At 44.9% G+C, this 15,362-nt stretch overlaps 1 protein-coding gene across 1 annotated transcript in view; it reads left to right on the forward strand.

The window, feature by feature from the left end:
* The window catches only part of pofut2 (protein O-fucosyltransferase 2), a 29,864-nt gene that overhangs the window by 4,799 nt on the left and 9,703 nt on the right, over positions 1-15,362 (forward strand). Inside the window, exons 2-4 of the mRNA XM_038787590.1 lie at positions 2,210-2,460; positions 7,196-7,340; positions 13,116-13,226. Of these exons, the coding sequence (XP_038643518.1) occupies positions 2,210-2,460; positions 7,196-7,340; positions 13,116-13,226 (507 nt within the window). The remainder of the gene's footprint in view (positions 1-2,209; positions 2,461-7,195; positions 7,341-13,115; positions 13,227-15,362) is intronic.

A 15,362-nucleotide genomic window follows, 5' to 3' on the forward strand; every position in this document is an offset into this window, starting at 1 on the left:
AATGAATTGGGTACACTAAATTTAAAAAAAGAAAATCCAGGAAAAGTACAGGGAGCAGCACCAACACTTCTCTATCTTCCTTACAGCAACACTCCACCCCGTCACCCTGAAGCCCCTCGCTGGAGTGGAGCCAACCTATCGGACAAGCAGGAAACAACCTCCGACGCCTCCAGGCCAGAACCAAGGCCACGCAACCTCTGTGATCGAGCTGCAGTACACTGATGGTGCCTGTGTGCGCGCACATTGAGGCTGAGCAGCAAACCATCGGTCGACACATTCACAAGATTTATGAGAGAATGGGCCTCGGACTGAACATCCAGAAAACAAAGGTTCTCCACCAGCCTGCACCTGCTGCACAGAACTGCCCCCCAACCATCAATATCCACAGTGAGCCCTTGGGCGTTGTGGATGATTTACCATACCCCAGGAGCATCTTCTCGGTGCGAGCAGATATTGAGCGACAAAATCCAACATTGGATTGGATTTGTTTATTGTCACGTGTGCCGAGGTACAGTGAAAAGTATTTTTCTGTGAGTAGCTCAACCAATCATTCAGTACATGGGAAGAAAAGGGAAGAAATGAAAATACATAATAGGGCAACACAAGGTATACAATGTAACTACATAAGCACCGGCATCGGATGAAGCGTACAGGGTGTAGTGTTAATGAGGTCAGTCCATGAGAGGATCATTTAGGAGTCTGTTAACAGCGGGGAAGAAGCTGTTTTTGAGTCTGTTCATGCGTGTTCTCAGACTTCTGTATCTCCTGCCCAATGGAAGCAGTCTCGACATTGACTCCAGTGCAGTCTTCGGACGCCTGAGGAACAGAGTATTCATAGACTGAGACTTCAAATCCAGCACCAAGCTCATGGTGTACAGCAAAGCCATAGTCTCCGCCCACTTGTATGCAACAGAAACGTAGACAATGTACAGCAGACACCTCATATCCTTGGAGAGATATCGCGAGGTGATTCACTCACTGCAGACCCCACCTCCCCGAGTGGACGCAAGTAATCTGAGGGACTGCCCAAGAGAGAATAATAGAAGGAATGGGGCTATAACAATAGAGGGGAAAAGACAATAATACTCCATGGGGGCAGTAATAATGTAGAGAAAAGGTAATAATACTCCACAGGGACAGTACTAATGGAGAGAAGCAGTAATAATCAAAAGAAAAAATGCTGGAAAATCTCAGCAGGTCGGGCAGCATCTATAAGGAGAGCAAAGAGCTAACGTTTTGAGTCCAGATGACCCTTTGTCAAAGCTTTGACAACGGGTAATATGGACTCGAAATGTTAGCTCTTTTCTCTCCTTACAAATGCTGCCAGACCTGCTAAGATTTTCCAGCGTTTTCTCTTTTGGTTTCAGATTCCAGCATCCGCAGTAATTTGCTTTTATTGAAGCAGTAATAATACTCCATGGAAACAGTACTAATGGTGGGAAGAGACAGTAATACTCCACAGGGATTGTACTAATTGAGGGAAAGGACAATAATACTCCACCTGGATAGTACTAATGGACGAAAGAGACGTTAATACCCCATGGCAGCAGTCCTAATGGAAGGAAGGGACAATAATATTCTACAGGCCAATACGACTGAAGGGAAGAGGCAGTAATACTCCACAGGGACAGGACTAATGGAGGGAAGAGACATTAATACTCTAGAAGGAGAGTAAGAATATAGGGAGGAGACAATACTTCACAGGAAGAGTATTAAAAGAGGGAAGAAACAATAATATTCCACAGAGACAGTCCAAATGGGGGGGAAGGGACAATAATACTCTCTGGGGACAGTGCTAATGGAGGAAAGAGACAATAAAACTCCACAGGGACAGAACGAATTGAGGGAAGGGACAATAATACTCCATGGCGACCGTTTGAATGGAGGGAAGTCACAGTAATATTCCATAGGGACTGTACTAATGGAGAGAAGAAACAATAATACTCCATCGGGACAGTAGCATTGGAGTGAATGGACAATTATACTCCATGGGGACAGTACTAATGGATGGAAGGGACAATTGTATTTCACGGGAGAGTAATGATTGCGGGAAGATGCACTACGAGCAGATGGGTTGATAATAAGATGGTGAGGAGCACCAAAGAATAGAAGTGGTGTACTTCTACTCAATGGTAATGGAAAAATACAACCAATATTAGGGATGCACTGCAGATGATGCTGATCATGGAAATCTTCTCTGTTGGTTTAGATATTTATTATATGATGTGAATCCACCTGAGGGGTTTAATCTTCGGCGTGATGTCTACCTCCGTATGGCATCCTTGGCGCAGGCACTAATGAAGAGTGAAGACTGGGTGCTGGTCCTGCCTCCTTGGGGGCATCTCTACCACTGGCAGAGCAAAGGTCTTGAACAAGTTCGCATTCCCTGGTCTGCATTTTTTGACATGCCTAGCCTAAACAAGAACATCCCCGTCATTGAATATGAGCAGTTCATTGCAGGTACCTTGAACCTTAACCAATCTCGGGCAGTTCTGATTGTTTGTTAAGTATGGGACAAAAGATGAACAGGGAGCATGATGTCACTTTATCGAGAACTTCCAAATTAGTTTAGGGCTGTCTCATGTTTTATTCAGTTCATAATTCTGTTCCTTACATGGTTTGGGTCACTATTCAAAGTATTATTTTCTTTCCATGGGCTCATGTTGAGATTTTCTCAGGTTACCATTTGCTTTTTGGGGCTACCCTTTGGTTTTCATGGGCTCCTTTCTCATTTTAACTTCATTAGGTGATGCAGATACAAACCTTCTGTATTTGTGTAAAAATATTTTTCCAGGATTTCTTTGGATAGATAATGTAGTACATATACCAAAGTCTATAAACATTATAAAATCTTTCTAACTTGGAATCTGATGAAACCCTCATCGTGCCTTCATTACCTCTAAGCTCGACTACTCCAACAAGCCCCTGGCTGGTCCCCCACATGGGAGTGATAATGCCTGCACTTGTAATCCAGAGGCCCAGGCTAATATTCTAGGGAACTGGGCTATCATGGGAAATCTTACCATGGCAGTTGGGGGAAAATGAATTTCAGTTCTGGAATTAAAAGCTAATCTCAGTAAGCGGTTGTCATTTAACACATCTGGTTCACCCATGTCATTTTGGGAAGGAAATTACCATCCTTAACCGGTCTGACCTACATGCCACTCCCGACCCACATTTGGGGTTGATGCTTAGCCGTCCTCTGAAAAGCCACTGAGTTCAATAGGGATTAGCATCAAATGCTGACCCAGCCAGTCGAACCCACATCCTGTGAAAGAATAAAAGAATAAAGGGGAAAAACATTCTACCTATCTTAATTTTGAGGTAATCCTGCATATTAACGGCATTTCCCAGCACATCTCTCTCTCTCTCTCTCTCTCTCTCTCTCTCTTCCTCTCTCTTCCTCCCCCCCCATGCTCCCTGTGCTATGTTGGCTCCCAATGAGTTTTGATTTTAAAATTCTCATCTATGTTTTAAATCCCTCCATCGCCCCACCACTTGAATTGTTTTTACATCCTTTCATTTCACTATTTGATACAATGCAAGCGAATGGAAAGGAAATAGGTGGAATGTGTTTCTTCCCTCCTCCATGAAGTGTATAGTTTTTGCAGTACAGAGATGTTGAAAGTGGGCTAGAAAGAAGTCCACAGCCACATGGGTATTGTTGGACCAAAAGAGATCAAATGTTGCTTCTTTCTAATGGAGGAGATCATGCGCCAGCGGTATTTAATCTGTCATGAGCACAAAAGTACAATATTTAGTTAAAATTCGCCCGTGCTACCCTCTTGTGCTACTTCTGCTTCAAAGTACCATGAACAAACTCTGTATGTTTCCTTTTGCAACATGCAAAAACCTAATGTATCTCCCAAAGTGCGCAATTGATCACAGGACAATGCTATTTATTGCACATTTAATTGTAATCCTTTCCTCTCAAAGTGGATTGACCTTTTTTTAAAATTTAGAGTAGCCAATTAGTTTTTTCCCAATTAAGGGACTATTTAGGGTGGCCAATCCACCTAACCTGCACATCTTTGGGTTGTGGGGGTGAAACTCACATAGACACGGGGAGAATATGCAAACTCCACAGACAGTGGTCCGGTGCCTGGATCGAACCTGGGTCCTCAGCGCCGCAGGCAGCAATGCTAACCACTGCACCAATGTGCCACTCCAAAGTGGATTGACACCTTCAAATATTAAACAAAGAAGCCTGCACCATTCTCCTGTCCGGGTCGCCAAAACTCAAGTGAGTAGACTCTATGAAGATCACTGACAGAGCAATATTGTGATCTGGCAGTAATTATAACTCCGCTGAGTTAGTCAACATCAATCCGGAAAATCACAATTCCGAAGAAGAGCGGTATTGTACTCAAAACAGTGATACTAGTTTCTCGCTGTACAGATGCTGCCAGACCTATTGAGATTTTCTACCATTTTCTGTTTCTATTTCAGATCTCCAGCATCCAAGTGTTTTACTATTACTTTAGAGCAGATCAGTCAATTTCCCTGTCACAAAATGGCATTAGGAAAAATAAATTTTTGGTTGCCACTCATAGTACCTTAAAGACAGGTGTCTCATTTGTAAGAAATGTAGAACACATACAGAGAAAACCCCCATTTTTCATGAAATGAGCAACTATTTCAGTAGATCATGTAAGTTTTTCTGTCACTGAATTACTGAATGTTCACCAATTTTCTGTCGTCTTAACAAAATATCGAAAAGATAAAATCGTACATTTTGTCCTTTAAAACAAGAAGCCATAAAGCTTGTGCTGCCTCCATATACTATGGACATTCCTGGCTCACACAACCTTCTGCTAGGAAAATGCATTTATCAAACCTAATCCTCTTTAAACATCAGAACATTCTTTCACTGCTTTACAAAACAGACAGAATACTATCTGGATTACACATTTCTTCCTGATGCTAGAATGCTGGCTGTTGATACATTGACTGAGCTCAACGGGCTTCCATTACCAGTGAGTGATGTGGAGCAAGTCTTTGTTCTCCCACAATCACCCCTCTTCCAATCACAGATTTTGGCTCTGGAGGTGCGGCAGGATCGGGAGAGACAGAATCTGTAATTGGGGGTGCAGCCCTCACAGGGTCTAGCTCTCCCACATACATGGGCAACCTTTCCCTCAGGTGCGTGATGGCATCCGAGTGGCTCTTTGCCACTGTGAGCTGGGATTCTTCTTCTTCTGCCTCCTCTTGGGTGACCTGGTCGATGATCTCCTCCTCTGTGAATGTTTCTGCGGGTGCCATGTCGTCCTCTGCTGCTGACCACCTGTTCACCCAATCCTGGAGTGTTAGGTTCTCATCCAGGTGGTCCTCTAGCCTCTCCTCAGCTGCCCTGATCTCTGCTTCAGTAAAGCCTACGAAGTCCTCTTCATCCGGGTAATGTTGGGGTCGTGGGAGTGCTGCTCCTAGGGCCTTGTTCCAGCAGTTGCCGATGGTCTTCTCCGTCACAGCTCCCCAGGCCTTCCCTGCCAGATAACAGGCATCCTTGATGGTGATGGCTTTCAGGTAATCTGGGACAGTGAAAGGAGAGCCTATCATTTCCAGGATTAGTTCCTTTTTGTACACAGACTTGAAGGTCTGAATGATGCCAGCATCACATGGCTGGATCTTGCTGGTGGTGTTCTTTGGGAGATAGAGCACTTGGATCTGCCCATCCCTGGTCTTGAGAACATCTCCCTGAGGGTGGGCTGAGCAGTTGTCCAGTAGGAGTGTGGCCTTCTGCGGTAAGTTGCGGGCACTAAGGTGGTCCCTGACACTGGGTACAAAGAACTTGAAGAACCACTCCTCAAATAAGGAAGCTGTCATCCAGGCTTTGCCAGAGTTCCGGTAGGTAATGGGTAGGTTCTCCATGTTGATGAGTTGAAAGCATCTAGGAGACTTGAATTTGCCCACAATCAATGGCTTCAGCTTGTGTGTTCCCGTGGCATTGCTGGCAAACAGGATGGTGAGCCTGTTCTTGGCTTGCTTGTACCCCAGAGTCTTGTGGGCATCATCCTTGAAAGCTAGGGTCTTGTCAGGCAGCATCTTCCAGTAAAGCCCTGACTCATCTGCATTGTAGAGTTGCTCTGGGGTCAGCTCCTCTTGCAACATGTGTGGGGAAAGGCTGCTGCTGCTCCTGAGTCGGCGGATCTCTGTTCACCACTGATGGTAACTGCACCTATCCCATGTCTTTTCTGGAACCGATGGAGCCAACCCTTGCTGGCTACGAAATTGCTGTCCTCTGGGTGGAGCTGGTGATGGAACTTCTCAGCCTGAGTCCTGATGATAGGTCCAGATAGGGGGGGTGCCACCAGACTGTTCCTGGACAAACCAGGTGAACACAGCCTTCTCCAAGTTAATGTCACTAGAGTTCCTTGCCTTTTTCCTGGTAAGCCCTTCACTCTGAGAAACTGTCCCAACATATGCTCTTAAATTGGGCTCATCTTTCACCCACCCACGGACGGTTGACTCTGGTACACCAGTCTCTCTGGATAATTTTGCCTTTGTTTCCCTGTTTAGAAGCCGGTCTATCAAATGTATCTTTTGCTTCACTGTGTAAGACTTGCGCTTAAACATTTTGAACGACAGTAACTGAACTCGAAGATACCTGCACTGAAAAAGGTATCCCTTTTATGGCTGGGTAATCGGGCTAATCGGTCGCGGCTACTCATCGCGGCTAATCGTTCTACAGTAATCATCGCGGCTACTCATCGCTGCTAATCGGTCTAATCATCGCGGGTAATCATCGCTGCTAATCGGTCTAATCATCGCGGCTAAAATTGGTGCTGTTTCAAAAAGAGTTTAAAATGAGGCAAGTAAGTTGGGGTCCATAAGCCCCCCCCTGCCATATCGCGAACCGCGGTATTGCTGAGCGCGGTATAACGGGGGACTACTGTATATATATATATATATTATATATATATGTACACCTACCCTTTTGCAAGCTCCTATTATAGTTGCTTCATCTGTCCTTTCAGACACCCCAAAGTATAAAAACTAACAGCCTTATGTCTTACACACCTCCTCCCCCCATCGCCCTGAAATGTTTTCCTTTTCGAGCACCGATCCACTTATCTTTTGAAAGTTACAATTGAACCTGCTTCCACTGCTCTTTCAGGTTGTGAATTTCTGCTTCAATGATGCCTTGCAGGGTTCTGATCTGCTCCCTTTACAATCTCTCCCTTTCTTGCTCACTCAGAGTCTGGCGGTCCCTTCATTCAGCAAATCTACGTTCTCCAAGGATACTCAGAAGGCTGGACAGAGGGCCACTGGGAAGAAAAGGTGGATGAGCGGCTCTGCATTGAGGATCTTGCCTACAGGAATGACAAACAGGGATTCTATAGGTATTTGGAAAGCTTGTTTGTGTTTCACATTGAAACCACATTATCATCTTCATTCTTTATTTCTCTTTTTGATATCGGCTAAGGCAGGGGTGTGATGTTATATTGCAGCTCAGGAGTCTTGGCAGTTTATTGTGGCAGGGCTTATTGAACCAGAGCATTCAGGGGCCCTTCATGCCTGTACCACCTCTAAGAGATATAAATCATTCTCCATTGCTTTCCCCCATGGCCCTGCAATTTTCTTCTAAGTATTTACTCAATCCTTTGAAGCACACTGAAAAGCAAGCATTGAAATGATAAAAGGAAGCAACGCAGTTTGTGTCCATTCAGCTACTCCTTTGGAGAGCAGTGCGTTACAATGGCTCAAACCTCTCTTATTTATTTTAGAAAGTGCTTTATTCTGAATATTCCTCTCTACCATTCTGGTAGCTGGACAACCAGGAATGACTTTCATTTCAACTCTCCACCCCCTTGTCGTCATGTTAACCTCAACATAATCAAAGCATCTTATTAGGTCCGAGACCTGCTGTGCGTTTCCATCATTTTCTGTTTTTACGTCTGATTTCCAGCATCTGCAGTATTTTGACTTTCGAAATTTAACAGAGATTGATTGCAAGTCTTCATAGGTGACGAACACAATTACCGAACTAATTGTGAGCAAGGATTAAGTTAATTAGTGATGACTGTCCTACTGTTGGAGGCCGATCTCTTCTACGTAATTTACTCCTCAAATAAATAAGATTCTTTATTGAATATCAGATGTCACAGATTGAAGCACATGTACGATAAAGGTACAGAAACATACATCTAAAAGATAATCATGACTACCAGACCTAAGGATTGTTGGTTGTAGATCTAAACATGTTAAAATTCTGATTGCTTATCTTTCGGTGAATTTTTTTTCTTTTTTAAAATAAATTTCGAGTACCCGATTATTTTTTCCAATTAAGGGGCAATTTAACGTGGCCAATCCAACTACCCTGCACATCTTTGGGTTGTGGCTGAAACCCACGCAAACACGGGGAGAATGTGCAAACTCCTCATGGACAGTGACCCAGGGCCGGGATTTGAACCCAGGTCCTCAGTGCCGGAGGCAGAAATGCTAATCACTCTGCCACTGTGCTTGCCCCCTTTCGGCAAATTTTTATACATTCCTCTTGCATCCTTTGCCTGACTTTAAAAAAAATATATTTATTCAACTGTATACATACCAAAAACGATAACAGATAGTAACACATTCCCCTCGCGCGCCCCCCCCCCCCGACTTCGGTAGAACCCTTCAATTGTGCCCCTCAAGGGCAGCACAGTGGCGCAGTGGGTTAACCCTGCTGCCTCATGGCGCCGAGGTCCCGGGTTCGATCACGGCTCTGGGTCACTGTCCGTGTGGAGTTTGCACGTTCTCCCCGTATTTGCGAGGGTTTCAACCCCACAACCCAAAGATGTGCAGGTTAGGTGGATTGGCCATGCTAAATTGCCCCTTAATTGGAAAAAATTAATTCGGTACTCTAAATTTAAAAAAAAACATTGTGCCCCTCATGGTGTACTTAACTTTCTTGAGATGCAAGATCCCCCAGCCATACTGAAGCGATGGGCGGCAAAGCTGACCTTCAACCCATCAGCACCCGCCTTTGAGCAATCAGTGGACAGCACGGCAGCACAGTGGTTAGCACAATTGCTTCACAGCTCCAGGGTCCCAGGTTCGATTGCCAGCTTGGGTCACTGTCTGTGCGGAGTCTGCACATTCTCCCTGTGTCTCCGTGAGCTTCCTCCCGGTTTCCTTCCACAGTCCAAAGGTGTGCGGGTTAGGTGGATTGGCTGTGCTAAATTTCCCTTAATGTCCAAAAAGGTTGGGTGGGGTTACGGGGATAGGGTGTGGGCTTGGGTCGAGTGCTCTTTCCAAGGGCCGGTACAGACTCGATGAGCCGAATGGCCTCCTCCTGCACTGTAAATTCTATGAAGGTAAGAAAATCAGCCCCGGACCCAATCTGCAGCTCCGGCAGGACCCATGCCCTGAGGGGACAAGGCTTCAGTTCAATTTGTAGGATCACCGACATGGTGCTAAAGATGGAGACCCAGAAACCCACAAACTCAGGATACAACCAGAACATGTGTATGTGGTTAGCTGGGCCCCTCCCGCAATACTTACACTCATCTTCCACCCCCGCAAATAGCCTGCTCGTCCTGAATTTGGTTAAATGGACCCTGTGCTCTACCGACAACTGCATCAGCCCTAACCTCGTACATGTTGACTTTGCGTTCAGCCTACGCAGAATCTCACACCTAAACCCCTCCAAGGATATTGCCTCCTCCGTTGTAAGCCTCCCATAAATCCCACAAGGTACTCCCCTCCTCCGTCCCTGCCAGTAACAAAACCCTCTCCAACACAAGGAAAGGAGCACCACTAGAAACGTCGGAAAGATCTTTGTGAAGTCACGCACCTGGAAATATCTATACATCTCTGCCATGAAAGTCCAAATTTCTCCGCCAACTCTTCAAAGCTCGCAAACCAGCGCTCCAAAAACAAGTCATTCATCACAGCCACCCCCTTCTCGTCCCATGACCTAAACTAGCATCTAACCTGGCCGGCTCGAACATGTGGTTCTCACAAACCGGCACCAACTTCAATACCACCCCCAATTTGAAGTGCTGTCGAAATCGGCTCCATATCTTCAGCATTGAGGCCACTACTGGATTCCCCGAGTATTCCCAGGGCGAGAAAGATAGAGAAGCCATTATCTTAGCCCGACCCGCTACACGAGCCCGACTCCATCCGCACTCATAAAACATCTGGATCTCCACATCAACCCAGCAACTTCTCCTCAGCGTTCGCCACCCAATAATAATATATCTGACTTGGCAATGCCAAGCCCCCAACTGTCAATCCCTCCAACTGCCAATCCTTCTGAAGCACCATCTTCCTAATACTTTTCCCACCCAAATGAACATCAAAATCAATCTCTCCACTCCCCCAAAAAACGATTTTGGCAAACACTGAAATAAGAACAGAAAACACAGCAGGACATTCATTTTCACCAACTGAATACTGCCAACCAATGACAGAGGGAGGCTATCCCACCTCTGTGAGTCCACTTTCACTCTGTTCACCAGGCTTGTGAAATTCTATTTCCGAAGCCGGCCCCTTTGCCTGGCTGTCAACAGAATTCTGTATTGGACAATTATATATTAGTTAAAATACACTCCCATGGTGGTTAGCACAATTGCTTCACAGCTCCAGGGTCCCAGGTTTGATTCCCGCCTTGGGTCACTGTCTGCACGTTCTCTCGGTGTCTGCGTGGGTTTCCTCCGGGTGCTCCGGTTTCCTCCCACAGTGCAAAGATGTGCAGGTTAGGTGGATTGGTCATGATACATTGCCCTTAATGTCCAAAATTGCCTTAGTGTTGGGTGGGGTTACTGGGTTATGAGGATAGGGTGTGGGCTTGGGTAGGATGCTCTTTCCAAGAGCTGGTGCAGACTCGATGGGCCAAATGGCCTCCTTCTGCACTGTAAATTCTCTGATTCTATGATATATGGAAAATGTAATTGAATCATTCTCAACCAATAACATTCATTTTGCCCTAGACCTATATAACTCCTCTGTTTTTAATCATATTGATGGTCTTGTATTTATGATTCCTATTCCACCACTGGCAGGGATTCGCGGACGTTATGTCAGAAGTCCTGGAAGGGAGGGTAACTCCGAGTCCAGAGCTGGCAATATTTGGGGTATCGGAAAGTCCAAGGGCCAAGGGGGAGAGGGAGGCCGATATCCTGGCTTTCTCCTCCCTGGTGGCCCGGAGATGGATTTTGCTGGGATGGAGGAACCCGGAGCCCCCAAAGTCAGGAGTGTGGGTCAGCGATATGGCAGGGTTTCTGAGTCTGGAAAAAAATCAAGTTCACCTTGAGAGGATCAACTCAGGGGTTCGCCCGGAGATGGCAATCGTTCATCGATTCCTTCAAGGAAAATTGAACATCAGCAGTAAGGGGAGGTGGGGAAAAGGTGGGGGGGGGGGGGGGGGGGGGAGAGGAAAACAGGAGGCATGGCAATGTTAGATAAGGTCAGGGAACTTAGTATACTGGTAATTAAGGAATAGGGCGGGGGTCGTAGGGGACGGTGTTTTCTGGTTTTTGTTCTTTTAGGTGTTTTGCGTGCGTTGGCCTGCCGGTTGTTTAAAAATGTTGATGTGTTAAACTGTGAAAATTATAAATGCTTCAATAAAATATTTTCTTAAAAAAAATGATTCCTATCCACCAAGTGAAACTTATAATTATTAGTCTGTCTTTGATTTGGTCTCAATTCGTATCAGTTTTCCTTTGTGGAGCCTTTTCATGTACGTATCATCAGCTGATTACAGTCCGTAAGATATATGAATCAGTATGCACTTGCCTTTTCTTTGAATTAAGTTGTCTTAAGTGACTAAGCCTACCGTTGCTTTAAGGTCAGCCATGGATCAATAGCACAGTGATATTTTAAATTGGCTTAACCTTCTCTGACCAAAAGTTAATATCATTACAATATCAATAGCACTGTAACATTAGCAGTCTTCAGGACAGTCTGATTAACCCTTGCCGTACACTGGCTAGAATTCATGGCTCTCGCAGCTCGGCCTTGTCTTGAGGTGGAAGTTTAGATACCGTTTCTGGGAAAGTAGCCTGGGTGCCTTTAAATCCCACTGTGAGGAAGACCTTTACTCAATTGTTAAAGATGCTCTTCTTGATATCCTTTCATTGCAGTTTGAGTAGAGTGTGAATATAACCCTTAACCTGGACATGGGTTGTTAGTAGATTTCCTGCCTTCAGAGGCTGTGAAATCCATGCACAAAATCCGGCATTGAAAGTTAATGTGTAAATGTTCTATCATGGTCACTAGTCCAAATGAAATGAGATGACACAGAACCTCACAAATGTCTTTTGATAGGAGTTGAGAATTTAAGTACAGATTTGAAATCTGCTGCATTCGTTCATTCGTCTGCTGATAGACTCAAAACACTGTTATTTTGCAAACTGTCAGAAATGGGAGAGCACATCTTGGATTATGATCGCTGAGTTTGTCAATGGCTGAAACCTATAGTGTATTCCAGACCTGCTCCCATCCAGATTGTTCCATGCATAAAGTCACTTTTCAGTTCATAGGGAGTGTGGGTGTCCCAAACTGCTTCACAGCCATCCACGTATTTTTAAAATCATAATGGAGGAATTGTGACAGCTGAGTTGCACGCAGCAATGCCCCACAAGCAGCAGCAAGATAACAATCACACAATCTGCTTTTAGGCAGACGGTAAACGGATTGTATCACAGGACAAACTTTTTTCTGTGCATGCCCAGATATCAGAGACACCATGAATCATTAAATCTAGCTCCTGTCTGCCCGAGGATAGATGGAAATTATCTCAAGGCCCTATTTTTGATGAAGAGCGGGGGGAGTTCTGCCTCGTGCCCTGGCCAGTATTTATCCCTCAACCAAGATCACTAAAGTGGGTTGATTTGGTCAGTATCACATTGCTGTTTGTGGGATATTGCTGTGCGGAAAGTGAATACTGCGGTTCCTGCATAACGTCAGTGACTGTACTTCAAAAGTACCTTGTTGGCTGTGAAGTGTTTTAGAATGTCACGAAAGGTGCTTTTGAAATTTAAGCCTTTCTTTCTTGGGTATATAATGTACAGCCTGTTACTTCAAAGTAACCTTTGATGTCAAAAAAGGCAAGGTAGCTGTGAAAGTAGAGGAGTTTGCACTGTTAAATTGTGCCACTTCAATTTGCATTTGTCTTTTTTTTGTGACAGGGGTTGGTTTTGGGGCTATGAGGAGACGAGAGGCCTCAGTATTGCCTGTATATCTGTGCAGGGCTCAGCTTCCATCATGGTGCCTGTTCTTCTGAAAAACACCACAGCACAGTGAGTGAGTGACCAGAACTGAGGGACTGTAAAATATATTTATGTCTGCATTTCTTTGGCGATCTGTCAATTAAAGAAAAACCCTCAATGTTTATTTCATACTACTAGCTTTCGGAGAATCGCTCCTTCACCTGATGAAAGCTAGTGATTCTAAATAAACCTGTTGGACTTTAACCTGGTGTTGTAAGACTTCTTACTGTGCCCACCTAGTCCAGCACTGGCATCGCCACATTATTTTATACCAGTACAAGAGAACGCCTCCAGGTCCTTGCCTGCCTTCAATATTAGGGAGATATTTGCCTCCTGAAGCATTGGTGGTATCAGACCTACTTTGAAAGAATGACAGTATATACCAACCAATGGCTCTATTAACAGGTACTTAAATGCCACATAAAATGCACACCCCTATAAAATGCACACCCAAGACCATCTGGCCCAGGGGCTTTACCCGGCTGAAGTTCCTTCATGGCCACCTCGCTTCTAGAAATAGGAGCATTAAGGGCCAGACGTTGATCATCTAAAGCCACAGGGAAATCGAGGGAATAAAAGAAGCACTCCATACTTGTCAACGCAAAGATGCCCAATGATGTGCAAGTTAGATGGATTGGCCATGCTTCATTGCCCCTTAGTGTCCAACGGTTAGGTGGGGTTACAGGGATAGGGCAGGGGAGTGGACTCAGTTAGGGTGCTCTTTAGGGGGGTCGGTGCAGACTCGATTGGACGAATGGCCTCCTGCACTATAGGGATTCTGTGGGATACTATGAACTCTGGAAAAAGTCAGTGTTCATCTGACCAGATTGAAGGGACACCTGAGTGTTAAGTGCCAAGGAATGTGGTTCTTCAGCAACTGTGTCAGACCTCTTCTGGTAAAATTCGTGCCACTTCTTACAACTTTCTATGTGAAGATCTGGAAAAGAAAGACAAAATATTTGCATTTCTGTGGAGCCTTTCACAACCTCGGAATGTCCCAAAGTGCTTTGCAGCCAATGAAGAACGTTGAAGTCTATCCACTGCTGTAATGTAGGAAACATAATAATAATCTTTATTAGTGTCACAAGTAGGCTTGCATTAACAGTGCAATGAAGTTCCTGTGAAAATCCCCCAGTCTGTTCGGGTACACTGAGGGAGAATTCAAAATGTCCAGTTCACCCAACATGAGAGCTCATGTGAACATAGCAAGATCCTACAAGCAACAGTGAGATAATGGGAATTGATGTGTGTGGTAAGTTGACTGGGACACTTGTTGATGAAGACAAAAGGAGGAATTCAAAGCCAGATAAAGGAATTGGGTTCAAGAGGGCAGGGCAGCGCAGCCTCCGTGTACCAATACCCCATCATAGTAATATCTGGTGACAATAGTTTTAAAAAGTAAGCTGAGAAAACTCTTTGCAGAGGAATCATATTTAAAAACATAAGAAATATGATCTGGGGTAAAACATTCAGCCCCTGAGCCTGCTCAGCTATTCAACAAGAGCATGTTGTTGATCTAAATGTGGCCTTAACCACTTAATCTCCCCAAAGTCTGTCCCCTCCCCATACTCTTTGACTCCCTAATAGATCAAATATTTGTCTCACTCGGCCTTGAGTGTATTCAATGTTAAATATATTCCACTGCTCAGTGTGGGAGATAACTCCATAGACTAACAACCCTCTGAGAGAGGAATTCCTCCTCACCTCTGTCTTCAATGGGATTCCCCTTGTTTTGTATCTGTGCCCCTAATTCTAGATTCCCCCGCGAGAGGAAAACATCCTCTCTGCATCTACTCTGTCAAGCTCCCTCAGAATCTTAGATGCTTTAATAAGATCACACCTCATTCTTCCAAACTCCAATGAGTATTGTCCTAATCTGCTCAAACTTTTATCCTAAGACAGATCCGTTCATCCCAGGAATCAGCCGAGTGAACCTTCCCTGAACTGCTTCCAGTCATAATATCCTTGCAGTTCACAACCTGCTCGCTCACCATCACAACTCCATCAGGATGTTGGAAATGTGGATGAATGAAAAGGGACCATATTGTGTCTTAATCTGGGGGTATTTTCTGGCAATTGAACCAGGTTTGTGAAGGTTGGGAATTTTCTTTTAAGAATCAGAGGATGTTGTGAGGTGGTGATGCCCTTTATCCAACCCCCAAATGA

Source organism: Scyliorhinus canicula, chromosome 2 (genome assembly GCF_902713615.1).
Source record: "Scyliorhinus canicula chromosome 2, sScyCan1.1, whole genome shotgun sequence".
NCBI lineage: Eukaryota > Metazoa > Chordata > Chondrichthyes > Carcharhiniformes > Scyliorhinidae > Scyliorhinus > Scyliorhinus canicula.